Raw genomic sequence first — 18,403 nt, 5'->3', positions numbered from 1 at the left:
CATCATCCATAGCGTGCATTCAGTAGATAGGTCGCGACTCTTCCCATTTCGAGTGAGCGCCAGCCTTCTCCGCCGCATCAGGGGTATCTTCCGTCTTGACGTCCGGTCCCGCACCAAAGGAAATCCTTCCGCTCTTACGTCGTCTAGCAGTGTCTCCCGTAATAGGTCCGATCCACTCCCAAGCGCGACCAACCTCGCCGCTGCGTCCTTCTCTTTGGCTGGTTCTCACGTTGCTATTTTGCTCAACAACAGCCTTGACACGCTTCCAGATGCGATCACGCTCGCCGAGCGAGTGCACAGAGCGGAGAACGTCATCGCGGAGGTTGGGCAGGAAGAGCCAAGGGTCGTCGATCTCTTCCTCGCCGAGTTCCTTCTGCGTTGCCAGCCGAGCCAGAACAAGATCAACAAGCGCTGGGACCTGGGCCACAGTCGCCTTATGGGATCTGTACTTGGAGCGCACGTAGAAGTAACTAACAATCAACACGATCACAGATCCAATTGAGAGTCGATGTCTTGCCAGCCCGAGCCTGAACGAGCGCTTGATGGCGCAGCCGATTGGAAGGCGAGCGAGAGAGGAGGACGATAGGTAGGCGTCTGAAACTGAGGTGGAATTGGCCTTTCTACTTCGGGCACATCCGATCTGGTTAGTACGCATGTTAGGAGTTGACGATTTTGATATAGGGGCAGGCTGAAGTCTGTGAAGAGCAAAACAGGAGACGTTGACTTACGGAACAACTTCCACTTCCTCGCGACCCTTGACATCCCCGATAGCGGCAACCCACAGGTCGTCAAACTCCTGCTTGTTCATCTTCTTGCTTCTCTTTGCGCTGATGACCTTCTTGAGCTCCTCCTCATCAATCGCGGGGGCCTCCGGCGCCTGCTGGGCTTCGTCGGTAGAATCGCCGCACTCAAACTGGGCTCGCCTCTCTCGGAGCTCTTCGACTGTCTTGTCGGCCACAGCCTTCACCCTTCGCACCTTCTCACCGTCGGGCTCACATGTTGGGGGCAAGGGGACCAGGCCACCAAGGGCAAGTGGGTGCGGCTTCAGGATGAAGTCGGGCTCACAGCGGACAGAGAAGTCTTCATAGCAGTAAGCGTGCTGAGGGCACAGCTCGCACTGAGGCTCAGCCAGCTGGACCGCCCAGTCAGGGACGGGGATATCCGCGGGGATGATTTGCGTCGCGGGACGGCCTAGTCCGCAGTATCCAACAGCCACCTTCTCTTGACGGTACCAAGCGCCGTAGGCTCCAAGCAAAGAGACAGCCAGGGCCCAGAAAGGCTTGGCGAGACTTCTTCTGGGACGGGCCGGCGTACGGCGGGGTGCCAGAGCACTTTCACCACTTGCCGCCATCTCCTGCTCCATTTCGAATTGAGCATCCGGAGTGAACTCTTCGCCAGCCTCGACAATTTCAGCCGGCTGATACTCTGGTGTGTCCTCGCGCAACAATGTACTGACAGGGACCTCGAAGGCCTGTGATTTCCTAGATGACTTCGGTCGCTCTTCGGCGTGATGGCCGTCCGTTCGTCGTCGTACACTGTCGTTCTGGAAAAGATCCTGTCCAGTTCTCCTGCGTCCCGTAGCAGGGGTCTTGATGGGTGCCGGCGAGCTGCCGCTCTGGAACGGGTTGTCCATCGAGAAATACTCAGACTCCCTCCGCTTCTTGAAAAAGTCCTCCTCGGACTCTTCTTGCTTGATGTGAGGGGTCACGTTGCGCTTGGTGCGGACCGACTTGGGCGGCTCTGGTTGCTCAAACACGGGCTGCTCAAACCGCTCCAACTGCTCAACCTGCTCAGGCTCGTAGTACGGCTCAGGCTCCACAGGTTGCCGGCTGCTAGCTCGCACCTTCCTCTTTGTCGGGCTGATCGGGGCCGGCGGCTGTTGGTCATACTCCTCGCTCTTAACTCGGGTGGAAGCCTTGCGCGGAGACTGCGATCGGGTGGTCCTGCGTCGTGGTGGCGGGGCGAGGTCGTAATCATCAAAAGACTCGCTTTCGTGATTGCTTCCCATATCCACGATCCCCTTGCTTGACCGCTTCGCTCTAGCCTGCTTTGCCAGAATCTTCTTCGCTTGAGGCAAGACCTCTTCGTTGAAGAGATCGACAAGCTGGGGCTTCTTTGCTGTCGAGGGGTATTGAATTTCGTGCGCCACGAGGATCGATCGCAGGCGGGGGACCGTCAGCGATTTCGGGTCGAACCCGGGCTGGAGGTATTCGTACTCGTCCATGTTTGCTTGGAGCTGTCTGTTGTTGGATAGAGAGAAAGAAAGAGCGACAGACGACAAGAAGCAATCAGACGTTATACCCAAGTAAGGACAGACTGTGATGAGATCCGTGCGAGTGAGACACTTTGCGATGGTGATGTCAAAGGCAGCTGTCGTTTGCTCTCTCGACAGTGGAACCCTGAAGGAAAGGGTAAGCAGGCTTCCAACAGCAAGGTAGAAAAAACGTGTCGCACGGAGGTTTTGGCCTTATTTCTGCGGCCTTGACAGGCGGGCACCAGATCTTAGCGATGGTGTAAGATGCAAGTTGTGCAGACGATGCGCCCAGTGGACAGATGTTGATAGGGAAAGTCAAATAAGAGCCCACTGACGCAACAAAACCGTCCTCTCCCGCTGTCTGGGTGCTGTGGCAACGTACTGGGTCATGAGGTGTCTGAAAAACACCTAGTGTGGGGGCCTAGAGCAGGCAGAGCAGGCAGACAGGGGGACATCAGTTGAAATTGCAGGGGTCATGGCTTCCAATCAGCACAGATCGCGGGTGATAGACACAGCCACACTTGGAGGACCGTTCCGAACGACCGGGAGGCCTGGCTGTGGCTTGAAATGTGGCGAATTTTTTCGAGCTTGCCCTGACATATTGGAGCTATCGTCCCATGTGATCATACGTCAAGATCATACCTGCCACCCTGCCAGGAAGTTGTCAACTGGCTGAAAAAAAAAAAAAAATGGCAGCTTCACGCGCTCTTCTTCGGCCAAGGTTTGTCTGCAAGACCTGCACTCGCAGATTTCAATCGCAGGGCCGGCGGTCTTACGCGAGCGCAAGCGCATCTTCGTCGGCGTCGGAACCAGACATCTACGATGTTGTCTGCGTGGGAGGCGGGCCGGCAGGTCTCAGTCTTCTGACTGCTCTCCGTACGAACCGATCGGTTGCTCCAACGATTGAAATGAAGGCTGATCATTTTTAGGAGCCAACCCGGTGACATCCCGCCTCAGGGTAGCTCTTGTCGAAGCCCAGGACCTCTCCAAGACCCGCGCCTGGAAGCTCCCCGCCGACAAGTTCTCGAATCGCTGCAGCTCCCTCACGCCGACTTCCGCACAATACCTCAACACGATCGGCGCATGGAGTCATCTGAAGCGCGACCGTGTCCAGGACTACAATGAGATGCAGGTCTGGGATGGTGTCAGCGGCGCAAGGATCGAGTTTGACTTGCCTGGAGGAATCTCAGAGGGGAAGACCATCGCTTACATGTGCGAGAACCTCAACTTGACTTCGGGCCTGTTGGGTCGCCTGGACGAGCTGGGCGGAGTATCAGTGTACGACAGTGCACGGGTTGAGCACATTGGCTTCGGCGAGGAGACTGAAGACTTCGATTTGACGCAATGGCCTGTCGTACACCTGTCAGGCGGGAAGAAGCTCCATGCGCGGTTGCTGGTCGGGGCGGACGGCGCAAACAGCCCTGTTCGCACATTTGCTGGCATCAAAGCTCGCGGCTGGGACTACGGCAGGCACGGTGTTGTTGCAACTCTGCAAATGGAGGGAGATGGATGGGGCGGCGAATACAACAAGATCGCCTACCAACGTTTCCTGCCTACTGGACCGGTAGCCATGCTGCCTCTTCCAGGTAACTACTCGACCTTGGTCTGGTCAACAACGCCTGAGCGGGCCGCATTTCTGAAGAGCCTCCCGCCCAAGGAGTTTATTGCTATGGTCAACGCTGCCTTCCGGCTGAGCCCGGTTGATATTGGATTCATGCACACCCAAGAGTCTGGCCAGACGGAGGAGCTCGATTGGAGACTTGAGCACACCCCGGTGGACCGCCGCGCAGTCCCTCAGCAGGTTGTCGGTGTCCAAGACGGCACGATTGCTTCATTCCCTCTCAAATTGCGGCATGCCGACACCTACACGGCTGAGAGGATTGCTCTTGTTGGTGATGCGGCACACACCATTCACCCCCTGGCTGGTCAGGGTCTGAACCAAGGCCAAGGTGATGTTCAGAGTCTCGTGAAGACCATCGAGACCGCCGTGTCTACCGGTCAGGACCTGGGTTCAACCATCTCCCTCGAGGCTTATAACTCGGAGCGTTACATCGCCAACCACGTTGTAATGGGCGTGTGTGACAAGCTTCACAAGCTCTACTCCATCGAGAGCGGGCCGCTGGTACCACTGCGGTCTATCGGCCTGAGTGCCGTCAACGCCATGGGTCCTTTGAAGAAGTTCTTCATGGAGCAGGCTTCTACAACCGGCGCTAAGTTGTTCTGAGAAAACCGAATGTACACTGTAACATCATTGTATTGCAAAAGTTGATGGATTGGCTGTCAAGTTGGTCGTCCAGTGCTCTATGTAGTCGTGACATCAATTACCATGAATTCTAGATGAATCCGGTGCTTCGCTCTCAAGAGCAAAGGGGAACCATCATGTGTGGTGAATAGCCCACAGGCTGCCGCAATCCATCAAGTCTGAGCAAGATTCTTCTAGAAAAGAGAACAATGCGGTATATACGTAAATGCTTTGTCTCTTCACTCTACAAGTACAAAAGGAAGAAGATTCCTGACAGTCGTTTTGATTTCCCTCCTCTGAAGCACTCTACCGATCAACCTCACCTGAAATGACGTTAGTTATGCGGGTCGAAACTTGAGAAAGTGGGAAAACTTACCGAACACCAAATCCATCGTACCGATAACCGCCACAGCGTCAGCAAGCATGTGACCCTTGCAAACGTGATCAAAGCCACCCAAGTGGGCAAAACCAGGGGCTCTAATGTGGACACGGTAGGGCCTCTCGCTACCGTCACTGACGACGTAGACGCCCATCTCACCCTTGGGGGCCTCGATGGCAGAGTATGTCTCACCAGGGGGAACTGTGTAGCCCTTGGTGTAGAGGAGGAAGTGGTGGATGAGAGCCTCCATGTTCTCCTTCATGGCGGAGCGGGGCGGGGGAGAGATCTTGTAGTCCTCGCAGCGGATGGGGCCGGCAGGCATCTTGTTCAAACACTGGTGGATGATACGCAGGGATTGTCTGAACTCCTCCATACGGCAGAGATATCTGTCGTAGCAGTCGCCACGGACACCGACGGGAACATCAAACTCAACCTGGTCATAAGCATCATAAGGCTGGCTCTTGCGGATATCCCAAGGAACACCGGAACCACGGAGCATGACACCAGTGAAAGACAGGTTCAGAGCCTCGGCGGCAGAGATCACACCAACACCCTGGAGACGCTGGATCCAAATACGGTTGTCTGTAAGCATCTCTTCGGTCTCGTCGATACGGTCGCCGAATTGAGTGGCCCACTGGTAGATGTCGTCAAGAAGACCCACGGGGATATCCTGGTGGACACCTCCGGGACGGACGTAGGCGGCGTGGAGACGAGCACCGGAGACACGTTCGTAGAATTCCTGGCAACCGGGTCAGCCGGAGTTTTCCCACATTCCTTCAGGACTAAATATCCGACTTACCATGAGCTTCTCACGCTCCTCGAAACCCCACAAGAAGGGCGTCAGAGCACCAACGTCCATGGCGTGCGACAAAACGGACATCAAGTGGTTCAGGATGCGAGTGATCTCGCCGAACAGGGTGCGAATCCACTTCGCGCGGTCGGGGATCTCAACGTTCAGGAGCTTCTCAACAGCCAGGGCGAAACATTGCTCGTTCGTCATCATGGAAACGTAGTCGAGACGGTCGAAGTAGGGAAGGGCCTGAGTGTATGTCTTGTACTCGCAGAGCTTCTCGGTACCTCGGTGGAGGAGGCCAACGTGGGGGTCGGCTCTGACGATTTCTTCACCGTTGATCTCGAGAATCAGACGCAACACACCGTGAGCGGCGGGATGCTGGGGACCGAAGTTGACAGTGTAGTGGCGGATCTTGCGGTCCTCCACGCCCTCCTCGGTAACCTTGGTATGGCCATCGGTGCCCACTGGCCGGGTAATGCTGTAAGGGTCGGCGGCGGGGGAGAAGTCGGAGGCGACGGGCGTGAGTCTCGTTCCTTGGTATTCGGTAGAGGCATCGGCGTATCGGCGGCGGTAGGTCGTCGAGAAAGGGCGAACGGCGTTGAACGAGGAAGCTGCCGGGCGCAGACATAACCTCTTGGCGCTGTGGCCGGCGAGTCGGTAGAGGCCTGCCATGGTGGATGTAGAGTGGAGAGACGGCTTCAAAAGAGGTCGACGAGATGCGTGCCCCCAATTGAGCCTCCTTTATTATGCCAATGGCTGGGTGCCGGCTGCGTTGGATGGAGGGGATTCGCCTTCGAATTGAAGTGTGAGTGTCATGTCGGAAAGCTCAGAAACCAGTAATTGCCTCGCGCTGATTGGTTTGGCGGGCCGCAGCCCTTCCGCGGACAGTGTGGCACGGTGCAAGTAGACGGTCCAGTGGAAAGCTACAAGGATGCGACGTTTAATTGAGAGCTCTCCAACAAACGCACCTGAGCTGCAGCCGCTGCAAAAAAAGAGGTAAGGAAACTTTTTCATTGTCAGAAAATCACTACAAGTCGTTGTCGACGTCGCTCTAACTTTTCAGATGGATGGATGAGCAAAACTCGCTTTTTTGTTTCATTTAATCGCAAATGGCTCATCTCAGTTATCTTTCCAGATCTGGCTGACAAGAAGCCCCAGACCGCTTTTCGCACTCCGTCGGTGAGAAGAGCAGGCCCGAACTCCTCTGACAGGAGTCACCGAAAATGCTATGGCCTTTCGGGTCAGGGAAACCTGAGCCTCCCAAAGAGAAAAAGTCCATCTTTTGGAATGACCTCCTCCCGCAGCCAGATCCTCCACTGCACGCCGCGAGAGAGTGGGCGCCCGTCTTCCTGACCGCTGTTGGGTCGCTGGCCGTATTCACTTTTTATAACTCACGCCTGCGGCGATATCCCACAACCGGGCATATCTCACCAGACCTCTTCAGGAAACGGACACTGTTCGGCCGGGTCACGAGTGTCGGGGATGGAGATAACTTCCACATGTACCATACCCCAGGCGGGAGGCTCGCTCTGTGGGGTTCACTGAGGAGAGTTCCCACCACCAAAGCCAAGCTGAAGGGGAAGACGGTGAGAGTTGTTCTTACACATTTGAGGTGCACAACCCACTAACAAGCGTCACTCAGATACCTGTGCGATTGGCTGGGATCGACGCTCCTGAGGGCGCTCACTTTGGTAAGCCTGGACAACCAGGTGCTCCAGAAGCTCTCAAATGGCTCAACGACTACATCTTGAACCGACGCATCTGGGCAAGGATCCACAAACGCGACCAATACGACCGCGTCGTTGCGACTGTTTTCGTGAGACCGTTCCTTTTCAAAAAGGACGTCGGGTTGGAGATGCTGAAGCGAGGCCTGGCAACGACTTACGAGGCAAAGTCCGGAGTGGAATGGGGAGGTTTTGAACAAAAGTACAAAGCCGCTGAAGCCAAGGCCAAGGAACAGAAGCTAGGCATTTGGGCTGGCAAGGCTAGCGACTTTGAAAGTCCCAGGGATTACAAGACGAGGGTCAACGAGGCGGGAGAGAAGGTCGTGGAGGAGGTGAAGCCGGATGAGAAGAAAAAGAAAGAGGAGAAGAAGAAGACCTGGTGGTTCTTTTGAGACGAGGGCTGCGGGTACGGCTTCTGCATGAGACATGACTGTTTATGAGCCGATTCATTTTCGACATGCACATACGACAATCACTAGCAGCGAGCATATACGGTACCTATCATAGGACATGAGATGCCAGGGTAACCCTTCATGAGAATAGATGCGTTATGAGCAATGGTGAAATCGACTGGGATCTGTGAGGGTGAATGAGTTGGCAATCGCCTAGTTGCATATAGCTGATTTGTCAATACGGCTGCATGATTGGCTGGCAATTTCCCGGGTCGCTTGCTGGCTCCTGCCCCTTGCACTGTACCATATGCCTGCCCCTGTGTTTGACCCGAACTTCAGAGGTGTCGGACGCCTCAGTGGCCAACCTCCTCCCAATCCTCACCAAGCGACTTCAACGTTGAACGTCGGAGTGTTTCTCGTGTTTCTTCAGGTTCTTTTCCGACAATAACACTTGCTTCGACTGCCGTTCTCTCATACACACCGTATCTCCTAACCGTCGCTGGCGGCGACCCTTCGCCCAAGATGTCGCTACAGGTCAGGGGTCCCGACTTCTCGGTGACCAAGCAGAAAGCTCTCGAAGATGCAAAGAAGATGCAGTCCGCGGTTGATGAGGAGGTGGCCAAGGCAGGCCAGGACAAGCCACCTTATCTTCTCAACGAGCTCATCGGCAAAGGAAGTTTTGGTCGAGTCTACAAAGCAACCGACATTAATACGAGTATGCTCGTTGCGGTCAAGATCATCGACATCGAAGAGAGTGACACCGTCAATCCCAAGCTCGCCGACACCTTCAAGGAATTTTTGGCCGAAGTCAACGCCCTGAAGCTTCTCAGTGACAGTGGCGCCAAGAACATCAACCATGTCATTGACGCGCTTCCCGTCGGCCAGTCAATGTGGATGATCACCGAGTATTGTGCTGGAGGAAGTGTCGCGACGCTCATGAAGCCGACGGCTCCGGGTGGACTTCAAGAGAAGTGGATCATTCCCATTCTCAGGGAGGTTGCAGAGGCTGTCTTCTGGGTTCACCGGCAAGGAATTATTCACCGAGACATCAAGTGCGCCAACGTCCTGGTCACCGAGGCTGGCGGCGTTCAGCTTTGTGACTTTGGAGTTGCTGGTGTCATCGAGACCAAGTTTGACAAGCGATCTACGTTCATTGGCACGCCTCACTGGATGGCTCCTGAGCTCTTTGATCAGTCAACATCCTACGGTACGGAGGTAGACATTTGGGCATTTGGCTCCATGGTGTATGAGATTGCCTCAGGTCTGCCGCCGAACGTTATGGCAGGAATCGACGTCTATCAGCTCGGAAACTACATCAAGGCCCATACGCCTCGATTGGAGGGTGATCAGTACTCCGATCAACTCAAGGATCTCGTAAGCTATTGTTTACAGGAAGACCCTTCGAAGCGGCCAACGATCGAAGATGTCCAAAAGCATCCCTACATCGCCAACACCGCACAGAAGTATCCTGCCTCGTCACTGGCTCTGCTGGTTAGAGGTTTCAAGTTGTGGGAGTCCCAGGGTGGCAGTCGAAAGTCCCTATTCGCACCTGGAGGTGCGCAAAATGTCTGGGACACGGACGACTCAGACTTTTCATCCACAGCGATGGCGAATGACGAATGGAACTTCAGCACGACCATGGCTTTCGATCAACAGGTGTTTCAAAACACAGATGTCCAGGCGGTCTACGATGTGTATGGCTCAAACGTAGATTTTGATCCCGGATTTCTGGATGAAATGTCGAGGAACAAGCCGAAGGGTGGTCGCAGAAGGCCACCTCCTCAAGCGCTTGCCGCGATGAAGGCTCCTCTCGAAAAGGTCTTTGACCCCAATACGATTTCCAACTACGAAGATAACTCCCGGGCTTACTATGGCCGACCTGTCCCTCCGCCGGCTTCCGATCTCCCTCTCCGAGACGATTCCCTTCAGTCGATGACAGTAAGAGAGTCTCTCATTGACCTCGATGCTTCGCTGAATGGTAGCAACCTCGCCAACTTTGTGGACATGAATACCATCAGAGCTGGTGCACCACGTGTGTCTGTCGACTACCACATGGGAGACGAACCAGATTTCAACAAGCCACCTCTGAGCGACCCAGCCGATCTGAACCCAAACAGAAGGACGCAGGACTGGAAGTTCCCATCAATGGCGCCGCCAGCCTCGGCGAACCCTGAAATGTCCAGGTTTCCTTTTAACGAGGACCGCTCAGGACCCAACTCCGCCTCCAGACCTCAAATGTTCCACCATCAGACCGACCCTGTCCCCGCCCCTAACTATGGAGGTGACTTGACGGTCCCACGGTCGAACTCCCAGATGAACAACAGAGAATCCACCGGGAGCTTGATTGATTTGGACGATCTCATGGTTCCGCAAAGCAACCAGAACAACCGCATATCAACCGGCAGTCTAATTGACCTCGACATGGGCCTCGCAGACCCCACGCCAGAGCTCACCCGTCCGTCCACGGCCAACTCAGACGTTGCTTCAGTAAGTGGTTCAGAGATGGGCCTCGCCAATCCCTTCGATCTCGAGCGCCACGCGTCTCTGTATGTTCCAACGTCCAACAGAGAACCTTCTATCTACGTGCCTGCGGGAGACCGCGAGCCTTCTATCTACGTTCCTGCAGGAGATCGCGAGCCATCGCTCTACATTCCTACATCAGACCGCGAGCCGTCCATCTATGTTCCAGCAACAAACCGAGAACCGTCAATCTATGTGTCCGATGATTCCGATTTCGCAAGGAGCATCCCTAAAGATGATGACCTCGGTCTGGTCGACCTCAACCTAGCCGAGCCCAGCGGCACCGTTCGCCCTGCCAACGGCCAGGCCGGGCTGCGACTCAATACCCACCAGTCGTTCAACAGCGCGGACTACTCAGATCCTGAGTTCCTGACACCTCAGCAAGCCGCGCAGCCTGTTTTTCCTGGTATCCCACGCTCGACGAACCGCGGATCAGTGCCACTGCCACTGCCGCCTCCTCCGGCACCGCCATCGGTCGAGGTCATGCAAGGTTCAGCCAGCGCCGACGCTGTGAAGGAGGAATTGCGGAGGATGGCGATGAGTTTGGGTGAACACTTGAGTCACGCGAACCAGTACCTGTCTACACTGCCTGTGCGCAAGGGTGGCAGACAGGACTTGATGGGAGAGATGGCATAGCGCATCGGCTTGCCAGCAATCACCACAGTATACGAATATTCGATGCCAGAGGCTGGTAACCTACTACAGGGAGGGCATACAGGCGTTTACGGAAATGGTGTAAAATGGCGGGGGCGTATTGCTATTTTGTTGGATGGTTCATATTCCTACGGGTCCTCACCTTTGTTTTTAATGTAAAAGTCACACCCACGGCCACATATAGTTAGTAAGAATAACAGTCACTCCTTTGGACAATTTCTCTCCGATTCATGTAAACTCTGTCCTATTGGAATCCAATCATGTCGCCCAATAGCAGGGCGCGATACTTTTCCGTTGCCTCTTGCAGCTTGATGAGTACCGCAGCGGCAAGCATCTTGACATCGTTCTCCTCTCCGCCATCCTCTCCACGGGTGTTGTTGAAGATGCCACTAACCCACTCCTGCGTCTCGACAACCTCGCGCGGGTGCGCCTCGCAAAGTCGCCGCATGTCCGTTGCCTCGTTGACTTCCAACATAGCAGCCAGCGCAATCAGTAGCGCGTGTGTACCCGGGACGTCCCCTGAAACATGAGCTCGCACACCGAGCAGCAGATCCCACAGTTCGGCCGTCATCTGAGGGAGCGCGAGTGTCGCTGGACCGGCCGAGTGGACGAGCACGGCGAGCGTCTTGAGGTAGAGCGAGAGCAGATGGGACTGGATGAAGACGCCTGAGCGAGCGGAGTGGGAGCGCAGGGCGTGCTGGAAGCGTGCGGTCAGAGGGAAGAAGAAGGATGTGCTGAGCACCGAGGCGGTTGTGTTGGGAATGGATCGGAGGCCGGTCTTCTTCTTGGACGTCTTGTTTTGGAGGCGAGAGGTGAAGGTGGAGAGTTTCAGGGCGTCGGGGCCGGTTGTTGCATCTGCTGCGTTGGCTGCTATGGGAGCCATGAAGGCCGAAGTTAGGGAGTTGGCGATGGTGTCGAGAGCGTTGGAGGGAAGAGCCTTGAGGGTCGACGAGGGGAGCTTTTTGGATGTTGACTGGTCGAGGTAGAGTGCCTCCATCTTCTCCGGGAGGCGTTTGGAGGGAAAGGATGCCGCGGCGGCGTACTCTGAGGCATCGAAGCCGGCGAGCTCACGGGCGCTAAGGCCGAGCACGATGAGAACTGAGGCGCGCTGGGAGACGGAGTAGTCGCCATCAAAGAACGTCTTTGCAAACCACTGTCCCATCTTTTTTGGTTGAGCTACCACGACAGCCATCATACCTTGCAAGCGGAGGTCCCAGAAATTCTCAATCTCGAACTTGTCTTGCAGACCTACGAGCAGCGTGGCGAGTTCTTCGGCGTGGTCGGTCACCTCTGTTCCAAAGTTGGCTTTGCGCCGGATCAAAGTAGGAGCTGTTGTCAAGGCGAGCTTCTGCTTGTCGTAGTTGTCTGTATCGCGGAGATAGGAGAGCAGGTCGCGGACGTAAACAGGAGCCTTGGGTTTGTCGCGGCGCACAAGAGTCGGGTCCTCGTCTGAGTCTTCTGGGTCGGAGTCAGGTTTGGCATAGCGAACAAGATCTTCGTCTTCGCTTTCCGAGTCTGACACTTCTTGGATGATAAACTTTGAGGGCGCGGCAGGTTGCTTCTTCGGCTTCGGAGCTGGCTTTGGTCGAGATGGTTTGGGTGCCGGTGGCTGTCTCTTCTCTTCTGCTGAGGGCTTGGTGATGAGGACGTCGATGGGGCCGACCTGATCTGTTACCTTGACTAGATCTTTGTAGAACTTGGCTTCGTTGGTCTCCATCTCCTCCATCTTGAAATCCAATTTTTTGTCGCTTCCATCAATGAGACTCGAGAGTGCCTCGCCTACCGCCAGGCCTAGGAATCTGGCTTTCTCTTGAGAGGCGCCAATTCTGTTGGAGACAGTATTAAGGTAGGCGGCAGACCGCATGATCATTTTGAGTTTCAGGGGCGAGAGCCTGTTGACGTATCCGGCACTGAGAAGCAGGACTTGGGCGTGGGCCTGCTGCTGCAGAATTGGAGAGTGCTTGATGTAGAGCTGGTCTCCAAATTGGTTGATGCTCTTTTCGAGAATTAGGTTGATGCACTCTTTATCTTGGGCCAAGGCAGCCAAAACCGCACGTCTGACCCCAATGCCTTCTCCGAGACCAGCGCCGGTAGAGCTTGTGAGCCATGAAACAAGATGAGTTTTCCGACTCTCCCCGTTTGCGATCAACCTGTCCACAACACCCGCAGCTGCAGAGATGATTTGGCTCGGCTCTGCGGTCTCTTCATCATCAAGCTTGTTAAGGAAGACTTCAGACAAGTGTTTCAGGACCGCGAAAATTGTTCGTTTCTGTTCCAATTGGGAGAATTGACCGAATAGTTTGAAGAAAGCGTTGCGATTCTCTCCTGGACCAAGGAGCATATCCGTGATGAGCTGCCTCATCAATGCATCTGGCACAGTGTTAATTGGCTCGTCCCTCCCAACAGCAGAAAGCTGATAGCAATTGACATACCTGAATACCCTAGGCGCAGTGACCTTGCAAATACTTCGGCACAGAGCTTGATATCATCGGAAGAGATATCACATTTTGCCCAGTATGCAATGCTTCTTCCAAGCCACTTGCTGTATTGCAGTCCGTCGGCAACCCAGAGACTGTTCCTCGAAGCTCTGTCCGGGTTGGCGAGGACGTCTGCCTCAGCTGCAACTGACACAAGCCGCCCCCCAGCTATGAGTGCGGTGAACTCGTGAGCCATCGGGCGGCGCTGGGCCACGGTATCCAGACCTGCGCTGCTCGCGTCCCAAAGCGCAGCGAGGCAATCATCCCTTTCTAGCACTGCCGAACAGACCTCAATGAGGACGTTCAAGTTGATTGCTAGGTCTGGCCTCTTCACATCTTTCGCACCAGCATTTGACTCTTGTATCAAGGCTTTCAACCGGGTGATTGCTGCGTTGAGCCCGGTGACGTTTCTGAGGGATTTCAATAATAACTCCAGATCGGTTCCTTGAGCAGCTCTCGAGGTAGAGGCATCCTCTTTCAATAGAGGCCAGTAATTCGGGATTATTTCCGAAACTAGGCACTGGATTATCTGTGCGGCCTCCGGTTTTGGCTTTGAGATCTTGAAGCCCGACTTGGCGATACGCCCATGATCGAGAGACTGTAAGACAGATATGAGAGTGTCGTAGTCCGGTTGGCTCTTCAAGGTCTCCAAAGCAATCTCGACAGTGTCGATCTCGGTACTTTGAATGGCCGGCTTAGCCTTGGCAATCGTTTCTGACTCCTGGTGAGAAGGGTCGACAGGCCTGGCCTTGAGGTAGGTCGTGCTGACTGGGGTGAAGTCCATCGCCGTTGACTAGCCTTGGGTCGTTTGCATGGTCCCCAGGGAAAGTTGAGGAAAGGTTAATTTTGAGCTTGTTTTCTTGGTTCGTCCCAGATCTTTTAGCAAACTTTGTTGGCTATCGGCATTTGTTATCTCCGATCTAGTCCTGCAAGCGCTTAATTTTTATCAGAAGTAGAAACACATCATTCTCGCTTCTGGTGGAAATGCAGGCAGCACAGACGAAGGCAACGACGTTGCGAGAGCGTTGACAGCATTTCCACCCACCCCACCACCCTCGGCTTACCTTAGTGTAGCACTCCTAACCCCTGTAACAACCCCACTGGAGCAATCGATAGGCCTCCGATAACGCTTATCGTGCACGGCCGCAATCGTCCAGGCACTTTAGGCCGCCTACTATTTCATCATGTCGGCCCCTCCGTCTCCCGACAGCCAGCTTCAGCAGCTGGATCAAGACACCACACTCGAGCCCGTTCAGTCCCTCAACTCCAAGCTCGACCGGCTTTTCCTACCAGACATGGCTACCGAAGCCCCTATTGCGGTAGCCACAGGCTCAACGCCGGCCAGTACCGTGAACGAAGAGAAGAGATGGTAGATACAAACCGAGCTTGTCATCGCAAATCGCCTGTTTCGTTTGCTGATGCCTGCATGATTCCAGGACATATCTCGACAACATTCGAAAGAACCCCGGCCCGTTCAGCGACCCAGATGTCGCCGGAACACCAGAGGCCTTCGAGCAGTTTGACAAGATGAAAGTATTGTAAGCAAAGGAAACGCACTCCGATAACATTGTTAGTCGCTAATATGGGGTCAACAGGGTTATGTACGTGTCTCGTCACTTGCCACGAAACCTCTGACACCTCCGACTAACGAGTTCCCAGTGGTGCCGGCGGTTTGGGTTGTGAAATACTGAAGAACTTGGCAATGTCCAAGTTCAAAGACATCCATGTCATTGATATGGGTAAGCGCAACCGACATCAATGGCAGCGCCCATGCTGACTGAAGCGTACCAGACACTATCGATATCTCGAACCTCAACCGACAATTTCTCTTCCGCCAGTCCGATGTGGGCAAGTCAAAATCCGAATGCGCAGCGCAGTTCGTCATGCGCCGTGTGAAGGGCGTCACAATCACCGCCCATAACTGCCGCATCCAGGACTTCGACGCCGACTTCTACAAGCAATTCCAGCTTGTCATCTGTGGCCTGGACAGTATTGAAGCACGAAGATGGATCAACGCCATGTTAGTATCAATAGCTGAAGCGGGCGAGGATGCCGACTGTCTGATTCCCTTGATCGATGGCGGTACAGAGGGTTTCAAGGGTCAGGCTCGTGTGGTCATCCCCTCAATGACCTCCTGTATCGAGTGTCAGTTGGATATGCATGCCCCTAGAGCCGCTGTTCCTCTCTGCACCATCGCCTCAATCCCTCGTCAGCCTGAGCACTGCATCGAGTGGGCGCATGTTATCGCATGGGATCAGGAGAAGCCGTTCCCCCAGCTCGACAAGGATGACCCTGCACACGTCTCGTGGTTGTACCAAAAGGCACTTGCGCGGGCAGAGGAGTTCAAGATATCGGGCGTCACCTACGCCCTCACCCAAGGCGTGATCAAGAACATCATCCCGGCTATCGCCTCCACGAACGCCATCATTGCTGCGTCATGCTGCAACGAGGCCTTCAAGCTTGCAAGCTCTGCGGCACCGACGCTTGGCATGGAGGAGAACTACATGATGTACTCTGGTAACGACAGTGTCTACACTTACACCTTCAGACACGAAAAGAAGGACGACTGCCCCGTCTGCGGACAGCAATCACGCCCACTGGAGGTTGACCCCAACAGCACCCTACAAGAGCTTGTGGAGTCATTCGCAACCCGGCCGGAGGCTCAGCTGAAGAAACCGTCCCTTCGAGGCGAGGGCAAGACGCTATACATGCAATTCCCGCCTAGCTTGGAGGAAAAGACGAGGCCAAATCTTGAGAAGACCATCAAGGAGTTGGGACTGGAGGACGGGCAAAACGTGATTGTCACTGACCCGGCGTTCCCACTCGAGTTCAACTTCTACCTGCGGTTCAAGGGAACTGCATAATCACCAAACCCCCAGAAAAGTGTCGAGGGACAATAATGAAGGTATGATATGTCCAAGACGGACGAAGCGCGGCGCTATGTGCCATAAAACAGGAGTTGATTATTTCAGGTGAAATATCAAGAGAATAAAATAAACGCATTGCCATGAATTAACTTTTTTCTTTCCATTGCCAGCCAGCCGTTGCAAAACCAGAAACCACGGGATATCTATAGGTATGGTACATGTGCAGTGAAGCTTCATCTAACCATGTTGATGACCTGCTGCTCGAGACGAATACACCTCGTCTTGAACTGCTTAACCGACTCCAAAAACAATTGATCGCTGTCCCACTGCCCGGTGCTCTCGATGGAGAAGATGAAGTGGTCGCGCACTCGGCCCAGCTTCACCTTGCCGTCGAACTCGGCATGGCGCAAGCACTCGCGACTGACGGTATCCTTCATGGCGTCCTTGACCACAGCCTTCTTCTCGCCCTCGTGTCCCTCGTACCCGCTGCCGGCAACAGCAGCCTCCTTCTTGGTGACCTTCTCGATGCCGATGACGCCCTTCGGGAAGCACTTAGCAAACTTCTCGGCGTCCTGACCCAGGATCGGTCGTGTGATGGTGATGGTAGGCATGAGACGGTATGATGCAGTGGCGACAGGGGAGAACTTTGCGTGGTCGGCGCCGATGCCCTTGTGCATGTGCATGTCGAGCTCGATGCACTGGCCCGGCCTCAGCTTGGCGATGAGGATGTCCGGGTTGACGGGACGGATGGCGTCCTCGCCGGAGAAGAACTCGACCTGGCGGCCTGAGGGGACAAACTCAATGTCCTTGGCGTAGACGCTCGCGTGGTTGAAGGCAACGTTCGGGTCCTTCTCGTTGGGGCTGGCGTCCGGGTTGCGGGTGCACTCGATACGTAGGCGCAGCTGCACGGTGTTGTAGTCGAAAGAGCCCTTGCCGCCATCCTCGGGCTTACGATACCACTTGAGGAAGTTGTGGATGCCCTCGGGGTTGCCGGTGAAGGGAATCAGGCCCAGGCGGTGGGCGAGGACCTCATCCTGGATGACGGAGGTGTTGTTCTCGATGTAGACGTTCTCGATAGCGACGGTCGGGATCTCGGCGATGAGGGTGCGACGGAAGGCGTTCGCGATGGAGGCGTCGACGCCGATCAGGGAGAATGACGCGTCGTGCTGGCTGTTGTGGTGGAACTGGATGCGAAAGTTCTCTGCGAACTTTTCGAGGTCCCAGGAGTGGTCTTCGCCCGGGTAGGTTCCCGGGTAGTCGGTCGAGGTCACATCGGTGACGGTCTCCTTGTTGATGCCGACTATCTGGAAAAGCAATAGGTTAGATGGACCGCCGACTGCGAAGAACGGCCTGTTGACTTACCCTCCGCCGGTCCAGCTCGGCTTGACTGGGTGTGATGGGCGCCATGGTGTGGTTTGTCACTATGGCTGAACAGCAAAAAGTTGCGATCGATAAGAAGGGAAATTTTTTGGAGGACCCCTCTATCAGCACCGAGAGTATGCGGCTTACGTACACACCCAGTGACATAGACTCACCCCCTTCTGGAAGGAAAAGTGGTCCCATAATTGGGGCCGGGGTCAATGACGAATCTCCAAATGCAGATGCGACGCCCTCGCACTTTTACGTCCTTCTGTCACCAAAACATTGTTATGATGAAGGTGAGATGTCTGTTCTCGATCAAGCCTCGATTCTGTGACTTGATCGAGGCAGACCAAGGGTGAGCATAAATCAACAGCACGCTCGACGATCCTCTGAGCGACGGATGATGTAGTCAACATCAACGCAGACTGATCTCTCAGCAACACCATTGTATCTCTCCGGAGATTTGGTTCTGGGGGCAGGAGCATTTATTTCACCACTGAAGCTAAGGCTCTTGCATCTGGCTTGGGTAGCTTTCTTGCGTCCAAGGGTGCGATCCGTCTGGTCAGGCGTGAAAGGAGCGATCTTGCGAAGGGAAAATAAAAATTCAAACGAGGTTGGCATGAATGTCCCATATTCTTTCCGTAAACGTATAATTCTTGTCAGGGACATTTTATAAGCAATTAATATTGAATTCTTGTAAAATACTAACTGTTCTAGCTGAAAAAGCTGACGCGTGGGT

General features: G+C 54.6%; 8 protein-coding genes across 8 annotated transcripts; 4 read left to right on the top strand and 4 right to left on the bottom strand.

Annotated features, from left to right (window-relative positions):
* Nucleotides 1-19: 19 nt before the first annotated feature.
* Nucleotides 20-2,224, bottom strand: CGCS363_v000460 (Inner nuclear membrane protein SRC1; the record flags this gene model as incomplete). Its single annotated transcript, XM_036632309.1, has 2 exons — nt 20-620; nt 729-2,224. The coding sequence occupies 2 exons, from the start codon at nt 2,222-2,224 to the stop codon at nt 20-22; spliced, it is 2,097 nt and encodes a 698-aa protein (XP_036501132.1).
* Nucleotides 2,225-2,943: 719 nt separating this feature from the next.
* CGCS363_v000459 (Ubiquinone biosynthesis monooxygenase COQ6) lies at nt 2,944-4,478 on the top strand (the record flags this gene model as incomplete). Its single annotated transcript, XM_036632308.1, has 2 exons — nt 2,944-3,130; nt 3,184-4,478. The coding sequence occupies 2 exons, from the start codon at nt 2,944-2,946 to the stop codon at nt 4,476-4,478; spliced, it is 1,482 nt and encodes a 493-aa protein (XP_036502145.1).
* A 324-nt stretch (nt 4,479-4,802) lies between these two features.
* CGCS363_v000458 (NADH-ubiquinone oxidoreductase 49 kDa subunit) lies at nt 4,803-6,340 on the bottom strand (the record flags this gene model as incomplete). Its single annotated transcript, XM_036632307.1, has 3 exons — nt 4,803-4,819; nt 4,873-5,614; nt 5,675-6,340. The coding sequence occupies 3 exons, from the start codon at nt 6,338-6,340 to the stop codon at nt 4,803-4,805; spliced, it is 1,425 nt and encodes a 474-aa protein (XP_036502146.1).
* A 551-nt stretch (nt 6,341-6,891) lies between these two features.
* Nucleotides 6,892-7,784, top strand: LCL3 (putative endonuclease LCL3; the record flags this gene model as incomplete). The annotated part of the gene is made up of 2 exons (XM_036632306.1): nt 6,892-7,254; nt 7,311-7,784. 2 exons carry the CDS (start codon nt 6,892-6,894, stop codon nt 7,782-7,784), a joined length of 837 nt encoding a protein of 278 aa, XP_036502143.1.
* Nucleotides 7,785-8,306: 522 nt separating this feature from the next.
* nak1 (Serine/threonine-protein kinase nak1) lies at nt 8,307-10,940 on the top strand (the record flags this gene model as incomplete). Its single annotated transcript, XM_036632305.1, has 1 exon — nt 8,307-10,940. The coding sequence occupies one exon, from the start codon at nt 8,307-8,309 to the stop codon at nt 10,938-10,940; it is 2,634 nt and encodes an 877-aa protein (XP_036502144.1).
* A 262-nt stretch (nt 10,941-11,202) lies between these two features.
* Nucleotides 11,203-14,219, bottom strand: tel2 (DNA replication checkpoint protein tel2; the record flags this gene model as incomplete). The annotated part of the gene is made up of 2 exons (XM_036632304.1): nt 11,203-13,328; nt 13,391-14,219. The coding sequence occupies 2 exons, from the start codon at nt 14,217-14,219 to the stop codon at nt 11,203-11,205; spliced, it is 2,955 nt and encodes a 984-aa protein (XP_036502141.1).
* Nucleotides 14,220-14,619: 400 nt separating this feature from the next.
* On the top strand, nt 14,620-16,299 carry uba3 (NEDD8-activating enzyme E1 catalytic subunit; the record flags this gene model as incomplete). Its single annotated transcript, XM_036632303.1, has 5 exons — nt 14,620-14,804; nt 14,872-14,973; nt 15,031-15,036; nt 15,095-15,174; nt 15,227-16,299. The coding sequence occupies 5 exons, from the start codon at nt 14,620-14,622 to the stop codon at nt 16,297-16,299; spliced, it is 1,446 nt and encodes a 481-aa protein (XP_036502142.1).
* A 236-nt stretch (nt 16,300-16,535) lies between these two features.
* On the bottom strand, nt 16,536-17,709 carry rpc40 (DNA-directed RNA polymerases I and III subunit RPAC1; the record flags this gene model as incomplete). Its single annotated transcript, XM_036632302.1, has 2 exons — nt 16,536-17,606; nt 17,665-17,709. 2 exons carry the CDS (start codon nt 17,707-17,709, stop codon nt 16,536-16,538), a joined length of 1,116 nt encoding a protein of 371 aa, XP_036502139.1.
* Between the last annotated feature and the right edge of the window lie 694 nt (nt 17,710-18,403).

Source organism: Colletotrichum siamense, assembly GCF_013390195.1.
Source record: "Colletotrichum siamense strain Cg363 chromosome Unknown KSG_Cg363_contig01, whole genome shotgun sequence".
Lineage (NCBI taxonomy): Eukaryota > Fungi > Ascomycota > Sordariomycetes > Glomerellales > Glomerellaceae > Colletotrichum > Colletotrichum siamense.
Note: the sequence above shows the minus strand (reverse complement) of the source record. Positions and strands in the feature narration are given on the sequence as shown.